Genomic DNA, 18,784 nt, shown 5'->3' with positions numbered 1-18,784 from the left:
ACAATGGGAATTAAGTCATAATTACGAGAGAAAAAAAGCTGCAATTTTATGAGAAGAAACTTGTCATTTTAGTAGCATAAAGCGATGATATTTAAAAAAAAAATGTTTTAATTATTATAATTATTTATTACGTGTAATAATATTATTATAATTATTAAAATTTGTAAATATTCTGAGAAACAAACAAAAATAAATTTGTAATTTTTAAAAACTAGGTTTTAAAAAAAAACAACAACAGAAAAAATGAAAAAAAAAGTTGTAATATAAGCTGTCGTCTCGCCTGAAGACAGCTGGGATAGGCTCCAGCATCCCACCCCCGCGACCCTCGTGAGGATAAGCGGTAGCAAATGAATGAATGAATGTTATTTTTTTAAATGATTATAATTATTTATTATAATATTTTTAATATAATTATTTAAATATTGTAAATATTCTGATAATTAATTTAATTTAATTAATTTAATTAAAATTAAAAGTTAAAAAAAATACAGAAAAAATGGAAAAGAAGAGCAGTTATTTTGTAATTTTAATCAGAGGCAAAATAATAAAACATAAATAAGTCATTTTAAAAAAAGTTTTAATATAAGGGGATGGGATAGGCTCCAACCCCCAGCCCCCACCCCTCCCCCCCCTTTGTGAGGATAAGCGGTAGAAAATGAATTAATGTTATTTTTTTAATTATTATAATTATTTATTATAATAATATTATTATTATAATTATTTAAATATTGTAAATATTCTGAGAATTCATTAAATTTAATAAAAATGTATTTGTATTTTTTTTTAAATACAGGAAAAAATGGAAAAGAAGAGCAGTTATTTTGTAATTTTAATCAGAGGCAAAATAGCATAAACATAAATCAGTCATTTAAAAAATAAATACTCTACAGCAGGGGTCACCAACCCGTGGATTGCGTTCCACTCGTCGATATATTTAGCGAGTGTATCATTAGAGTAATCTATTTTTGAACTCATTCCAAAACCGCGCATTTAAAAAAAAAAACGCAACAAAAAACGCTAAAACAGCTGCGGGTTGCCGACCCTGATGTACAGTCGAGAACATGACTCATGAGTCATGCTCGTTAGCTGTTGCATAACAACGTGACTCATTAGTGTCTGGAACATCGGATGAGACTGAAATCTGACACAACTTGTTTTCCGTCGAGCTGATGTTTAGGTTGCGAACGGAAAATGCACGGCGCTAAACAACAACAATGGACAGTCAATGATGCAAGAGTTGTTTTGTCGTTGTTATGTAACGCGCTTATGCAAAAAAAAAAAAAAAAAACGTCCTTATGTCCATTTTCGGTACTGTTTGACCACGGAAAAGAGCGGGAAATCAATCCATTTAAGCAAAATCGGGATCCAAACTAAAAAACATTCACTTAGCGTCGGAAAGACTCAAAAATATACGAGATTGCGAAAAACAAGAAATCGATTTTTTGCTCAGTATGATTTTTGGCAGTTTACCTGCTCGGAGGAAATGATAAAAATAAAAACTTCCCGCTAACTGGACCGCTAATTAGAGCGAAGGCTAGCTCCATAGCTCTATCTATCTACAGTACTGCAGTTTTTGTTTTATTAACAGGTTATGACAATATATTTTTGCATTTTATTGCTTGTGTTGTTACGCATGTATTGTGTTCAAATACTCCTGCAGTTGAAAAGCCAGCATTAAAAAAAAAAAAAAAAAATGCTGCAAATGTTCGACAGACAGTACAAATTACCTGTGAGAAAATAAATGTCAGAAACAGTTCTAGAGAGAGAAAGATGACATACTACAGGTAATATTGCATTATTATGATATATTAGTACATATTATTATCGTATTTTCCGGACTAAAAGTTACACTTTTTTTCATAGGTTGGCTGTTCCTGCGACTTATACTCCAGAGCGACTTATAAATGGAAAAAACTGGACACCTTTACTGTTTATGTTTATTTTTTTAACTATTGTGTTAGCATATCTTACACCTGCCTGTTCTATATTCCAGAAATTCGGTAATTTTTTTTTTCGGTAAAAGTTTTTCTTTTTAAAATGTCAAAATATTTCAACTTTCTTCTGAATACTTACTCAGATATTTGATCGGCAAAGTCAATGCAAACGGAACAGCGCAAAAATAGTGTGCTTGTAATACATTGCAAAAGAAATGCTGCTCTTCGATGCAGTTGAAAAGCCAGCATTAAAAAAAAAAAATGCTGCAAATGTTCGACAGACAGTACAAATTACCCGTGGAAAAAATAAATGTCAGAAACAGCTTTAGAGAGTGAAAGATGACATACTACAGATAATATTGCATTATTATGATATATTAGTATATATTATTACCGTATTTTCCGGAATAAAAGTTACACTTTTTTTTCATAAACATTCACTTAGCGTCGGAAAGACTCAAATATACGAGATTGCGAAAAACAAGAAATCGATTTTTTGCTCAGTATGATTTTTGGCAATTTACCTGCTCGGAGAAAATTATAAACATAAAAACTTCCCGCTAATTAGATCGAAGGCTAGCTCCATTGCTCTATCTATTGGCGTAGAAGACATTGAAGCGTATTTTTCCCCAAAAGTGAGAAAAATCAACATTAAAATACAATACAGTTCTGTACTGTGTTGGTGTTATTTTATAAAAAGTACTAGTCTTGTTATACTGTACAGTATTTTGTTCATATACTGTACTGTGTACTGTATACTTTTGTATATTGCAAAAGAACGCTTGTTGTGTTGCGGTTACAGATTGGTTTGTTTTGATAAACGAAAAACAACGGCGTTATAAAGAAACAAAGCAAAATGGCGTTATATGTATTTTACTTTACTTTATTTGCCTTTTATTTAAGCTACAAGAAAAATGGCCTCCATCTCAGCTCTGTCAAACCAATTATTTGTATCAATTTCCTTCTTTACTCTTATTTTCCACTTTTTTCCACCTTAATATTTTTTTCCTTCGTATATTTATATTTATTATAATATTTTTACAGGATGCCACAACACCCCCCCCCCCCCAGGCAGTCTGTGATGACAATGTTGGTCCCAGCATAGGAACTCGTCAAATACATTCAGTTCACATTCCAAAATAATCACAACCCTTCAACGGAAGCGCTTCCCACACAGGGATGGTTACATAACATGGAAAATACCAACAACAACAATAAATAATAAAACAATAAAGAAATTCCCACGTGAGGATGAGCAGTAGAAAAATCAATGAAAAGTTTTTATATTTTTTATATTCATATTTTGACTTTAGTTTCATAAAATTACAGCAGTTTGTATTTTATTTATTTATTTTTCAACTGTATGATACTGAATTATTATTTATTATTACGTATATTATAATTATTATTATTATATTATGTACATATTATATACATTTTTGGTTATTATAATTTTCCTCATAATTTATTATGACATATTATTATCTTATAATAATATATTATTATTATAATATTATTATTACATATTATATCAAATTTTTGGTTAATATAATTTTCCCCATAATTTATTATTATGTATATTATTATATTATAATAATGTATTATATATTATTATAATATTATTATTATTATATTATAGTACTTTATTATTATTATTATATTATTGTTGCATATTATATAAATTTTTTGTTAATATAATTTTTCCTCATAATTTATTATTACATATAATAATATATTATAATAATATATAATATATTATTATATTAAGTAATACAAAAACATACTTGCTGACTGTATTGTTTGAAATAACGGCCCATAGTTCCAAAATTTATATACTTTTACATAAAATTTGATGTAATTATCGTTGTATTTGTACATTGAATCGTTTTCCCCTACTAAAAATACTAAAAAAACTTATTTCTATCTGTGATTAAATACGATTAATTCTGAGTTAACTGTGCACAAAATGTGATTAATCGTGATCAAAAATTTTAATCGATTATGATTTTTGGACGATTTTTGCTGATTTTTACATTTTCGATGTTGATTTTTTTTTTACTTTTAGCGGTCTTTTTGCCGCTAGCCAACAAACTCGACTCTGTTCTTGTTCTCCACTTCCGCTTGCGTAATTCGTGGTCGAAAACGAACAAATGAACATTGGTAGCTCACAATAACGCTAATGATGATTATACAATGAAATGTTAACTATTATAATATTATTATAATATAACTACAGATTCTTTTATAAGATTATTATTATATTGTTTAATTATTTATTTTTTATTTTAAATGGTGTACATGAATATGATGTTTGTGTTTCCTCATTCCGGTCACGATTGTTTTCCAAATAGCTGTTAATTGGCTGTCAAACACTTTGAGTGACAGCTCAGGTAGAACAGAAATAACAACATCCTGGCCACGCCCTTTTGTGTACAGCCAATAAAAAGCCGTACACCGGCTTCCACAGACATAGCAACCCTGGTCTGGTAAGACGAAATTATTCTACTTGCAAATATTGCTTTCTGCTTTCAAATACTGCTTTTTTTTTCGCTCCTTCTTAACGTTACTCGTTTTTTTCTTTTTAGACTTTTTTTTTAGACGCCAGCAAAAAGATCGTCAGGATGACGCCACTTTTCTTCGTTGTTCTACTTCTACCTTTTACGGTCGTTTCTCCGGTAAGCTTAAGATTATTATATTATAATGAATATTATAATGACTTGGAATAATTGGAATTCAACTATAAAAAAATATTGAATATTACTCTGTATGTAATAAAAAAATATTTTCTGCATGATATCAGTATAAAAATGTGATATCGGTATTGGATTTCTTCCCGATTATGAAAAATTATATTTTAAAAATGCTAAAATGATTCCACCATAGGAGATATGTCACATTTATCGCATGTCCCTAATTATAATAATAGTGGCATCCATTATTTTGGCATTCAATATATTTTTTCCATTATAAATACAGATTTTTTTTCCATAAATAATTATATTATTTTGCACAAAACAGGGCACATGATCCTGAAATGTCCAACACAGCTATGATCTGACAATTTTAATTTTTTTTTTTAATTTTTTTATTTTAATTTCAGGCCTCCATCAATACTGGAAATGATGGAAATGAAACAGGTGAGAAAAAAAATATTATTCTGGTTTGACAATATGAAAGTTAGTGATATGTTATTAATTTTTATTTTTTTTCTCCCTCAAGAATTATACACGTCTGAGAAAATCGCAATGGCAAACCAAAATATTGTGTCAAGTAAGTGAAAAAAAAATACTTCCTTAAATGTAAAAATATGATTTTAAGAAAATGTGCTGCATTCAATGTCATGAAAATATGACTTTCTAATACAAGACATGATGTTACGTCACATGACCAACACCCTGGATGTAGTCAGTTATGGCATGTGTGACATGTGATGTAAAAACAAGTTCTCCTCTCATTTTGTGTGGAAGTGGTAAAAAAAAAATCCGTTTTAACGCATTCAATCCCAGCCATTTTCCATAAATATCATTGTTATGTGTCATTTTTCAGGATTGAATGTCTCTGAAATGGTTCATCAAGCCAATCGTGTCTCCATAGGTAATGCCGCGGGACCACACTTGACACATGGGGACATCATGGTGGACATGATCGATGACGGAGGGATTTTGAGGAACGCTGTCCCCTGCACCGCCACCAACTGCAAATGGCCGAAGAATAAAAAAAATCTGGTCAAAATTCCGTACGAGATCACCAGCGATTTTTGTAAGTCATCGTTAGCTATATGAATGCTATTTGGGATATATGTAGGTTTTAGAGTTTTTACTGAAAATGTGATTTCCTTGCTAAACTGTGTTTTTTTTTTATTAATTTAATTTTTTTAAATATTTTATTACATTTAATATTAAATTTAATATTTTATTTTATATTTTTAATATTTTTAATTTTAATATTATCATGATTTTTTTGCCTAACCTAATTTTCCCCCAAAAAGTATTTAGTTTTGTTTGCTTCTCATAATGTTGTACCTTCTTTTTTTTAAACATTTTTTTTTTATATTTCAACTTTTTTACAACAAAATATTTTCCTCATAATATTACAGTTTGTTCTTGTGTTTCTCCCTGTTGTTTTTAAATATTATTTTACTATTTGATTATGACTTTAATGTGACTTTATTCTCATCCAAAAGTTGAAGAAACTATATTATTGTATTATTTCTCAGAATATGCAAGCTAAAAATTTGGTTATTTTTCCATAATATTACAACATAAATTTAGGTAACAACCTTTTCCAGATTGTTGCAGATTTTTTTTTCATTTTTTTTTGTTTTATTGCCTCACTATTTCAACTTTTTGGGGTACATTTTCTTTTCAGAATGATGACTTTATTTTCAGAATATTTTCTAAATAAATTCTCGTGACATTAGAACTTTTTTCCGCAACCTAATTTAAATAATAGATAATTTAATAATAATAAATTTGGTTTGTTTTGCAAAATATTATGACTTTTTTTTTCTTTAATGTTTCAAGTCTACGCTGCTAAAATTACATATTTTTTCCTCGTAATATGATAATATTTTCTAGTAAAATTATAAATTTGACATATTACAAATTTTTTTCTTTTACTATTTTGACTTTATTCTTGTCAAATTAATTAAATTTTTGCCTTTACTTGTTTTTACTGAAATAGGGCGGCACTAAAATGGGATTTCCCTGCTAAACTGTGTTTTTTTTTATTAATTTAATTTTTTAAAATTAATATTGTCATGATTTTTTGCCTAACCTAATTTTCCCCCAAAAATATTTTGTTTTGTTTGATTCTCATAATGTTATACCTTCTTTTTTTTAAACAATTTTTTTTAAATATTTCAACTTTTTGGGGTACATTTTCTTCTCAGAATGATGAATTTATTTTCAGAATATTTTCTAAATAAATTCTTGTGACATTAGAACTTTTTCTGCAACCTAATTTAAAAAGATAATTTAATAATAATAAATTTTGTTTGTTTTTCAAAATATTATGACTTTTTTTTTCTTTAATGTTTCAAGTCTATGCTGCTAAAATGATATTATTTTTCCTCGTAATATGATAATATTTTCTAGTAAAATTATAAATTTTTGGCATTATATTACAATTTTTTTTCTTTTACTATTTTGACTTTATTCTTGTCAAATTAATTAAATTTTTGCCTTTACTTGTTTTTACTGAAATAGGGCGGCACTAAAATGGGATTTCCCTGCTAAACTGTGTTTTTTTTTATTAATTTAATTTTTTAAAATTAATATTGTCATGATTTTTTGCCTAACCTAATTTTCCCCCAAAAATATTTTGTTTTGTTTGATTCTCATAATGTTATACCTTCTTTTTTTTAAACAATTTTTTTTAAATATTTCAACTTTTTGGGGTACATTTTCTTCTCAGAATGATGAATTTATTTTCAGAATATTTTCTAAATAAATTCTTGTGACATTAGAACTTTTTCTGCAACCTAATTTAAAAAGATAATTTAATAATAATAAATTTTGTTTGTTTTTCAAAATATTATGACTTTTTTTTTCTTTAATGTTTCAAGTCTATGCTGCTAAAATGATATTATTTTTCCTCGTAATATGATAATATTTTCTAGTAAAATTATAAATTTTTGGCATTATATTACAATTTTTTTTCTTTTACTATTTTGACTTTATTCTTGTCAAATTAATTAAATGTTTGCATTTATTGTTGTTGTTTTTTTTAGTTTTCTTGTTAAATTATATTTGTCGAATGTGCCATGGGCCAGCAAAAGAACATCTGCGCACCACAATAGGTCCCTGGGCTGCACTTTAGACACCCCTGGTCTAATTTGGATCAAATGTGTCATTGGTGGAATTGTTTGTTTTTCTGTGCAGCTCGTTCGGAAGCCAGGTTCATTAAAAACATCCTGAAAGGCTTCAAGAGCAGCACCTGCATTCGATTTATCAAGAAGAAGGCAAAACACAGCGACTATATATCTTTTATCTCTGCCGACGGGTAAGAAAACACAAAAAATATCTCATATTAATATTTCAGCCGCCACGCATGTTAATGGTTTTTGTGTGCCAGGTGTTGGTCTTACCTCGGTCGCACGCAAAATAAACAACAAATCTCCTTGAGGACAAACGGTTGTTTATTCACGGACATCGTGCAGCACGAGGTTCTCCACGCACTCGGGTTCCACCATGAGCACGTTCGCTCTGACCGAGACGACAATGTCGAGATTCATTTCGAAAACATCCAAGCAGGTCAGTAACAGTTGATTTTCAAAAAGCGAGTGGAGTGGGCGGGTGTTTAGAGCACATAAGCAATAAGGATTGGCTAAGATTTAGTGAGATTGCGTCTTCAGCCAATCAGAAAACTTAAGTGGGCGGGTGTTTAGAGCACATAAGCAATAAGGATTGGCTAAGATTTAGTGAGATTGCGTCTTCAGCCAATCAGAAAACTTAAGTGGGCGGGTGTTTAGAGCACATAAGCAATAAGGATTGGCTAAGATTTAGTGAGATTGCGTCTTCAGCCAATCAGAGAACTTGGGTGGGCGGGTGTTTAGAGCACATAAGCAATAAGGATTGGCTAAGATTTAGTGAGATTGCGTCTTCAGCCAATCAGAGAACTTGGGTGGGCGGGTGTTTAGAGCACATAAGCAATAAGGATTGGCTAAGATTTAGTGAGATTGCGTCTTCAGCCAATCAGAAAACTTAAGTGGGCGGGTGTTTAGAGCACATAAGCAATAAGGATTGGCTAAGGTTTAGTAAGATTGAGTTTTCAGCCAATCAGAGAACTTAGGTGGGCGGGTGTTTAGAAGCGAGTTCAAACAGCGTTTGCCAGTTGTTACTTTTACAGGTAACTAGTTAACTAATTAACCGACATAAGCGAGAAATTATTAAATTGACAAGGTTACAAAAATGTTTTCCTTGTGTGCAGGATTGGAAAACAACTTTCAAATTTCTCAAACGAACAACTTGAATACCCCCTATGACTTTGACTCTGTGATGCATTACAGCAGGTGAGTACTCCCATCCAGCCATGACTTGATTGACAGATTAGTATTCATTTTATTCATTGATATATTTTTGTGGGTTTGCGGTTTTTGTTTTTTTTTTTTACAGATTCGCATTCAGCAAAAACAACCAACCAACCATCACTGCCAAAGACGATTCCATCACAACTTTTGGCACTGCGACCGAGATGAGCGATAACGACTACGCCCGTGTCAACAGGCTTTATGAATGCTGTGAGTACAAGCAAGATTCATATTCGTGTACTGTATGAAGTTTGTAAATCCAGGACTAATAACTCCTTTTTTCACCAATCAGAAACATCATGACTGAGAAAGGGCGTCGGCCTCCAGCGACCTGCATTGTTTACGGGAACCATAATGAAGAAACTACTGTACAGTTTATTATTTTGAAACTGGGTTTACATATTAGATATTACATATTACAATGAAATGAATGATTTTTGTATTTTTTTCCCTCATGATTTTATGTACTCTATTCAATAAAAAGTGTTTTCTCCCATTTTTTTTAATTTTCAATTTTTCAAGTACATTTTATTCACATAATTGTGGCTTTATTCCCACAATATTTTGACTTTATTCCTGTAATATTATGACTTTTCCGCCCAAACCAATTTAAAAAAATTCTCTAATATTTCAACTTTATGCTACTAAAACGATATTATTTTTGCCATAATATTATGATTTAATTTTTTACCTTTTTTTTTCCAATTTCTGCTGTTGTTTTTTTTTTGTTTAATCTTCTTGTAAATGTTCTTAAAATTATTATGACTTTATTCCCACAATATTTCAACTCTATTCTTCATACTTTTATTATCATAATATCATAAGACTTTTCAACAATTTTTCCCAATATTTATGGGAAAAAAAATCTTTTCGGAATCATGACTTTATTCCCGCAATATTTTGACTTTATTCCTGTAATACTATGACTTTTTCCCCCAAAACCATTTTTTTAAATTCTGTAATATTTCAACTTTATGCTACTAAAAGGATATTATTTTTGCCATAATATTGTGATTTAATTGTGCTGTTTTTTCCATTTATTTTGTTGTTTTTTTTTGTTTAATCTTCTTGTAAATGTTTTTAAAATTATGACTTTATTCCCACAATATTTCAATTCTATTCTTCATACTTTTATTACCATAATATTATAAGACATTTCAACATTCTTATGGGAAAATTTTCATTTCGGAATCATGACTTTATTCCCGTAATATTTTGACTTTATTCCTGTAATATTATGACTTTTTACCTCCAACCTATTTTTTTAAATTCTCTAATATTTCAACTTTATGCTACTAAAAGGTTATTATTTTTGCCATAATATTCTGATTTAATTGTGTTGTTTTTTTTCAATTTCTTTTGTTGTTTTTTTGTTTAATCTTCTTGTAAATGTTCTTCTCAAAAATAATCATGACTTTATTCTCACAATATTTCAACTCTATTCTCCAGGATTTTTTTCATTTCGGAATCATGATTTTATTCCCAATATTTTGACTTTATTTCTGTAATATTCTGACTTTTCCCAAAATGACATCTGTTTTGTTTATTTCTCATAATATTATGACTTTTAAAAATAAACATTTAAAATTTACATTTCAACTCTACGCTACTAAAAGAACATTATTTTTTCCAAAATATTATGAGTTTATTCACATAAAATTTCAACATATTTTTTTCTTTTTCTATTGTTTTCTTTTTCCCAATCATTATTCGAGTTTTCTTCTTGTAATTATGACTTTATTCCCACAATATTTTTATTTTATTTCTGTAAAGTTAGGACTTTTCGCCAACATAATTAAAAAAAAAAATACTAAGCTCATTTTGTTTTTGTATTTGTCATAATTTTACAATATTTTTCTCTAATATTTCAACTTAATATGATGTGGAGTCCAAACAGCAGGATGCACTGAGCCAAATCATCCTGTAGGGGGCATACGTGTGTCAAATATAAACACTCCAATGTTCCTGAGCAGGGTCAAAAATGATAATATAAATGGTAAAATTACATTATACATAAAAAAAAAAAAAACTCCAAACCTACATGGCTTTGTGTGACCTGTGACCTAATAACTGGTTGGGGCCCCCTTGGAAGAAAAAACTGCAAGTAAGTGTTTACTATGCAGAACTGGAGGTGCATGGTGTGGGTCATATTGGGATTGGGGGGGGGGTGTCAGAACTTTGGTAAAATTGGTAAAATTACTGCTGATTTGTCAATTTTTTTTACTGCTGTTGTTTCTCGAATTGCTGCACGGTGGTCAAGTGGTTAGCACACCGGCCTCGCCGCTAGGAAACCCGTGTTCGATTCCGACGTCAGCAATCTCTCCGGGTACTCCGGTTTCCTCCCACATTCCAAAAAAAAAAAAACATGCTAGGTTAATTAGCGACTCCAAATTGTCCATAAGGTATGAATGTGAGTGTGAATGGTTGTTTGTCTATATGCGCCCTGTGATTGGCTGGCTCGCCCGAAGACAGCTGGGATAGGCTCCAGCACCCCCCGCGACCCTCGTGAAGATACGCAGTAGAAAATAAATGAATGAATGTTGCGAAACCACTGACTGTTTGACTATTAATTTGGTTTGTCTGGGACCGAACCGATTACTCGATTAATCGTAAAACAAACATCAGATTAATCAACTAAGAATATAATTGTTCGAGTGCAAAAAGGTTATCCTCTCATTTAGTGTGGAAGTGGTAATTTTTTTGCTTCTTTGTCCCTCGACCTCACTTCATTTGAAATGTTTTTTTGATCTTAGAATAAGTTATTTGGAGGCTAACTGGTTAGCTTAGTAGGTGGCTATGCTAGCAGTGTTGATCCTGTTGCCTATGCAATGTGATGTTGACAAAGAATAATAGTGTAGAAGTGACTTTTGGAGTGTTATTTCATGTGTTCAGGGCTCTAATAATGTTAGCACACAGGCCAAACAGTTATTATAATATTATAATATTATGAAAATCAAGGTGAAAATAGTATGGGAATAACGTCATTTATTGATGCATGCTATGAGCTAGCTCGTGAAATAGCATTATTTTAGCATCATTTTCTGCATGTAGAACTTTAACGGTAAAACTATAAAAGTTGTTTTGTGTTAAGATTTGTGTTTTTCTGATTCACGTTAATTTTGATTTTTTTTTCCATATTTATTTTTAATATTAATTTAATTTTTTAATTTAATATTTTTTATTTAATAGTAAAAAAATGTAATTTAATATTTATTGTGATATTATAATTATTCAAAAAATATATATAACTCAGAATATGAGGGAAAAAATAATTTTAAAATGTTTTTTTTAATTTTTGGTAAATTTGGTTGTGGGAATTGTTATAATATTATGAAAATCAAGGTGAAAATATTATGGGAATAACGTCATTTATTGATGCATGCTATGAGCTAGCTCATGAAATAGCATTATTTTAGCATCATTTTCTGCATGTAGAACTTTAACGGTAAAACTATAAAAGTTGTTTTGTGTTAAGATTTGTGTTTTTCTGATTCACGTTAATTTTGATTTTTTTTTCCATATTTATTTTTAATATTAATTTAATTTTTTAATTTAATATTTTTTATTTAATAGTAAAAAATAATAATTTAATATTTATTGTGATATTATAATTATTCAAAAATATATATATACCTCAGAATATGAGGGAAAAAATAATTTAAATTTTTTTTTTTAATTTTTGGTAAATTTGGTTGTGGGAATTGTTATAATATTATGAAAATCAAGGTGAAAATATTATGGGAATAAAGTCAATTATGGACATATATTTATGTTATGGAGTCGTAACCGGTACCCTTCATTGGTTCTGCTATAAATATATTATATATGAAATATAATGAACCAGACTAATATTTTATAGTGATGGTGAAATATTCTACATGCTGTTTAACTCCCTTGCATGGAGACCGCATCCCATTCACCCACAGCTCATATCCCAAAACAGGAAAAAGGAATGCATGCAGTGTGACTAATAAAACAAAGGCTGGAGGTTTGCGAAGGTTCCTGCCACTGCGGGCTGCCCTACTTTTTATGATCGGTTATGTTTTTATGAAACAGGCCGCCACACCAAATATAGCAACACGGTGGGCTCCGTTGACACGGCGCATGGAACAAAACATTCCCGCTGCAGCTGCCTCGTGATAACAAATTCTAATCACGATGTGCCACCATAACTGATTTATCGTTGAAATAAATTCACACGCCGATGAAACATTATCATCATCATAATTGCAATATGGAGGTGCCGACCTAAAAGGAAACAAAAAACATTATTATTATTATTATTATTATCATTTGTTTGTAATGGGATATAATGAGATCTGGAATATGTGTGTGCAGAATGTGACCTGGGGTTAATCAGTCAATTAACACAATTGCACTTGTGTTAATTGTTGTGTGCAGCAGTTTAAAGGAGGAGCTGACGTCAATTCAGACAAGAGATTCTTCATTCATTCATTCATTTTCAATACCGCTTTGCCTCACGAGGGCGTGCTGGAGCCTATCCCAGCTGTCTTCGTTCGGTCGAGCCAGCCAATCACAGGGCACATATAGACAAACAACCATTCACACTCACATTCATACCTATGGATAATTTGGAGTCGCTAATTAACCTAGCATGTTTTTTTTTTTTTGGAATGTGGGAGGAAACTGGAGTACCCGGAGAAAACCCACGCATGCACGGGGAGAACATGCAAACTCCACCCAGAGATGGCCGAGGGTGGAATCGAACTCGGGTCTCCTAGCTGTTTGGCCTGTGCGCTAACATTATTAGAGCCCTGAAGACATGAAATAACACTCCAAAAGTCACTTTTACACTATTATTATTTGTTTACATCACATTGCGCAGGCAACAGGATCAACACTGCTAGCATAGCCACCTACTAAGCTAACCAGTTAGCCTCCAAATAACTTATAATATAATGAACTTATAATAAACTTATAACTAATAATTCTAAGATCAAAAAAATATTTCAAATGAAGTGAGGTCGAGGGACAAAGAAGCAAAAAAATTACCACTTCCACACTAAATGAGAGGATAACCTTATGCACTCGATCTCATGTCATGCAATGTTTGTCTTAGCCAATGTAGACCCACGCATGCATGCTGAGAACATGCAAACTCCACACAGAGATGGCCGAGGGTGGAATCGAACTGCTAGCATAGCCACCTACTAAGCTAAACCAGTTAGCCTCCAAATAACTTATAATATAATAAACTTATAAAATAACAAATAATTCTAAGGTCAAAAACATATTTCAAATGAAGTGAGGTCGAGGGCAAAAAAAATACCACTTCCACACTAAATGAGAGAATAACCTTTTTGCACTTGATCTCATGTCATGCAATGTTTGTCTTAGCCAATGTAGACCCACGCATGCACGGGGAGAACATGCAAACACAGAGATGGCCGAGGGTGGAATCGAACTCGGGTCTCCTAGCTGTTTGGCCTGTGCGCTAACATTATTAGAGCCCTGAAGACATGAAATAACACTCCAAAAGTCACTTTTACACTATTATTATTTGTTTACATCACATTGCGCAGGCAACAGGATCAACACTGCTAGCATAGCCACCTACTAAGCTAACCAGTTAGCCTCCAAATAACGTATTTATGATCAAAAAAATATTTCAAATGAAGTGAGGTCGAGGGACAAAGAAGCAAAATAATTACCACTTCCACATTAAATGAGAGGATAACCAGGGAGAACATGCAAACTCCACCCAGAGATGGCCGAGGGTGGAATCGAACTCGGGTCTCCTAGCTGTGTGGCCTGTGCGCTAACATTATTAGAGCCCTGAAGACATGAAATAACACTCCAAAAGTCACTTTTACACTATTATTCTTTGTTTACATCACATTGTGCAGGCAACAGTGCTAGCATAGCCACCTACTAAGCTAACCACTTAGCCTCCAAATAACTTATTCTAAGATCAAAAAAAATATTTCAAGGGACAAAAGAAAGGGACAAAGAAGCAAAAAAAATGACCACTTCCACACTAAATGAGAGGATAACCTTTTGCACTCGATCTCATGTCATGCTATGTTCGTCTTAGCCAATGTAGACCCACGCAAAACCCACGCATGTGCGGGGAGAACATGCAAACTCCACACAGAGATGACCGAGGGTGGAATCGAACTCGGAGTCTCCTAGCTGTGTGGCCTGTGCGCTAACATTATTAGAGCCCTGAAGACATGAAATAACACTCCAAAAGTCACTTTTACACTATTATTATTTGTTTACATCACATTGCGCAGGCAACAGGATCAACACTGCTAGCATAGCCACCTACTAAGCTAACCAGTTAGCCTTCAAATAACGTATTTATGATCAAAAAAATATTTCAAATGAAGTGAGGTCGAGGGACAAAGAAGCAAAAAAATTACCACTTCCACATTAAATGAGAGGATAACCAGGGAGAACATGCAAACTCCACCCAGAGATGGCCGAGGGTGGAATCGAACTCGGGTCTCCTAGCAATGTGGCCTGTGCGCTAACATTATTAGAGCCCTGAAGACATGAAATAACACTCCAAAAGTCACTTTTACACTATTATTCTTTGTTTACATCACATTGTGCAGGCAACAGTGCTAGCATAGCCACCTACTAAGCTAACCACTTATCCTCCAAATAACTTATTCTAAGATCAAAAAAATATTTCAAGGGACAAAAGAAAGGGACAAAGAAGCAAAAAAAATGACCACTTCCACACTAAATGAGAGGATAACCTTTTGCACTCGATCTCATGTCATGCTATGTTCGTCTTAGCCAATGTAGACCCACGCAAAACCCACGCATGTGCGGGGAGAACATGCAAACTCCACACAGAGATGACCGAGGGTGGAATCGAACATTGGTCTCCTAGCTGCGAGGTCCGGTATTGACCCTTTGGACACCTCTGAGTTAGTTTCCCCTGCATAAATAGTATTTGATCCAAAATGACTTCCATTTGCCAAAGTGGGTAAATGATTGTTACGTAAGACTCGGAGGCGCAGCTGAGGTGATGAGTACCAAATGGAAGCCAGAACTGACCTAGAAAACATGCACTATGTTTTCTAACTGGCTTTGGAAAGTTGACTTCATGCGCCTCGGGCGGATTTTTTCTCCACTTTTCTGATTAATTAAAATGTGAGGCACAGCTCAGCGTGTGTGCAAAACTTTCCACTTTTCGACAATGTGACTTTTCCACAAGAGGCTATAATCCTGTTAGTGGAGGATGATGAAGCTATTGGTGCATATTGTGAACCCCCGCCCCCCATGCCCCCCCCGGCCTCCATGCATCAATGTCCTCCATTTTTTTTTTCAAATCAGCTGTCTTTCACCTCAAGGGTGAAAGACAGCATGCAGAAGATTAAAACGATAAAATGACATCATTCAATATGGTGGTGTAATGGTACAGCTGCTGCCTTTTACAGTTTTTGGGTATCTTTGTATGATCAAACATCCTTATAGGATGGATCCTTCATCCTTGAACTTCATTTTCATCCTTTTGTTTCACCCCGTCTCGTCTCTCTCTGTCTGTCGGGTTGCCCCCCCCCCCATCCCAAATATTAAATAAAAAAGACAAAAAAATAACTTGTTATTTTATGACAAACAAAAAAAATTAAGTTGTAATTTTTGGAAAATTAGGTTGGGGGAAAAAAAAAGTTATTATTCCGAGAAGAAAATTTACTAGAAGGAAGTTCAAGTACCCCCCCCCCCCAAAAAAAAAATGTACAAGAATTTTACAAAAATAAAGATTATTAGAAAATAAAATTTGTTGTAATTTTTTGAAAATTAGGTTGGGGCAAAAAGTTGTAATATTACAGAAATAAAGTCAAAATATTGTGGAAACAAAGTTATTATTCCGAGAAGAACATTTTCTGGAAAAAAGTTCAAATACCCCCCCAAAAAACACAAGAATTTTACAAAAATAAAAACTATTGGAAAAAAATAGGTTGTATTATTTTTTTTATTAGGTTGGGGGAAAAAGTTGTAATATTTCAGAAATAAAGTCAAAATATTGTGGAAATAAAGTTATTATTCCGAGAAGAAAATTTACTCAAAGAAAGTACAAATACCAAATAAAAGAATTACAAGAATTTTACAAGAATAAAAAATATTTAAAAAAATAGGTTGTATTTTTTTTTATTAGGTTGGGGGGAAAATGTTGTAATATTTCAGTAATAAAGTCAAAATATTGTGAAAATAAAGGTATTATTCAGAGAAAAAAATTACTAAAAAAAAGTTCAAATACCAAAAAAAAAAAAAATCACAAGAATTTTACAAAAATAAAAACTATTGGAAAAAAATAGCTTGTAATTTTTTGAAAATTAGGTTGGGAGGAAAAGTTGTAATATTACAGAAATAAATTCAAAATATTATGGAAATGAAGTTATTATTCTGAGAGAAAAATTTACTAGAAGGAAGTTCAAATACCCTCCAAAAAAAAAAAAAAAATCACAAGAATTTTAAAAGAATAAAGACTATTAGAAAAAAATAGGTTGTATTTTTTTTAATTAGGTTGGGGGAAAAAGTTGTACTATTACAGAAATAAAGTCAAAATATTGTGGAAATAAAGTTATTATTCCGAGAAGAAAATTTACTAGAAGAAAGTTCAAATACCAAAAAAATAAAATTACAAGAATTTTACAAGAATAAAGACTATTTAAAAAATAAAATAAAAAGGTATTATTCCGAGAAAAAAAAAATACTCAAAAAAAGTTAAAATACCAAAAAAAATCACAAGAATTTTACAAAAATAAAGACTATTGGAAAAAATAGGTTGTATTTTTTTTACAAATTATGTTGGTGCAAAAATCCAAATTACAAAAATAAATTACTAAAAAAAGGTCTAAAATTTATTTTTTTAAAAAAGAAAAAAAAGTAAAAATAAAAATAAAATAAAAATGAAAAATGGGGAAAAAAAAGCAAAGACAGAAATTTATACTAATAATAATATATAGAATATTTGTCACCCAGCACTCACTCATTAGACTCGCTTATAATAATATTTTATTATAATAGTTCTTTCCAATCCAGTGTATCATCTTAAAAATCACGCTGACATCCCGTGCATCTGCAAAAATTAATTTAAATTTTGATGACTGAATGACGGCTTTGGGCAGGAAAATATGTCTTTCATTTGCTCAGCCTTAAAGCACGGCAAATATTCTTCCAAAAAACATCCCAGGAGATTTCAAAGTGTATCTCACAAGACCAGTCCAACATTCTTCAGATTAAATTTGGTAAATATATATTTATATTTTTTCCATCAACACAGCATAACCCTTTTTGGCACATCAAGTGTGTCAAGTATTTTGCCGGCGTTCTGCTTCGTCACCCTGATCGGACTTGACAGGAGCAACCAAAGCCGCTCAGCCTCACCTCGAGATCAGCTACTCCGGTGTGATTAAGACTCGGGCAAATATTGATCGAAATTCCAGCACATAAACGCGCTCATGCGGGGAAAAACGCACATACGAAAACCTCATTCGTGCGGATGGATTCAAATCATCTGTTTTGAATCCAAAGAAATAAACACTTCCTGATTATTATCAGCGTTCTTTTATAACAGAATATCTCTACCATGTTAAGCCGTGCTAAAAGGTTACCCTCATTAATCGCGATTAATTGGTTCCGGATCTGACCGTGATAAGTGAATTTCCTACAAATAGAATTCCTTTTTTATAAATACAATATTTTGTAGTTATAGCATAGAAAACATTCATTCAACGTGGCGGTGTAATGGTACAGCTGCTGCCTTTTACAGTTTTGGATATCTTTGTATGACTGCAACATCCTTATAGGATGGATCCTTCATCCTTCATTTTCATCCTTT

The 18,784-nt window shown here is 31.7% G+C and overlaps 1 protein-coding gene across 1 annotated transcript; it reads left to right on the top strand.

The window, feature by feature from the left end:
- The first annotated feature begins 4,500 nt into the window (after positions 1-4,500).
- Positions 4,501-9,460, top strand: LOC131132676 (hatching enzyme 1.2-like). The gene is made up of 9 exons (XM_058078523.2): positions 4,501-4,609; positions 5,035-5,071; positions 5,154-5,204; positions 5,529-5,693; positions 7,817-7,937; positions 8,010-8,188; positions 8,865-8,946; positions 9,050-9,174; positions 9,257-9,460. Coding segments are annotated over exons 1-9 (816 nt in total). The 5' UTR covers positions 4,501-4,555; the 3' UTR covers positions 9,259-9,460.
- The last annotated feature ends 9,324 nt before the right edge of the window (positions 9,461-18,784 follow it).

The sequence above is a fragment of the Doryrhamphus excisus genome, linkage group LG1 (assembly GCF_037039965.1).
Source record: "Doryrhamphus excisus strain RoL-2023G ecotype Guam linkage group LG1, RoL_Dexc_Guam_v1.1, whole genome shotgun sequence".
Taxonomy (NCBI): Eukaryota; Metazoa; Chordata; class Actinopteri; order Syngnathiformes; family Syngnathidae; genus Doryrhamphus; species Doryrhamphus excisus.
This window is presented reverse-complemented; position numbering and strand designations above follow the sequence as displayed.

Coding starts and splice junctions, on each gene's coding strand:
- LOC131132676 (XM_058078523.2), top strand. CDS start 4,556: ATGACGCCACTTTTCTTCGTTGTTCTACTTCTACCTTTTACGGTCGTT. Junction 4,610..5,034: donor CTTTTACGGTCGTTTCTCCG/GTAAGCTTAAGA, acceptor TTTTAATTTCAG/GCCTCCATCAATACTGGAAA. Junction 5,205..5,528: donor AAACCAAAATATTGTGTCAA/GTAAGTGAAAAA, acceptor GTGTCTCCATAG/GTAATGCCGCGGGACCACAC.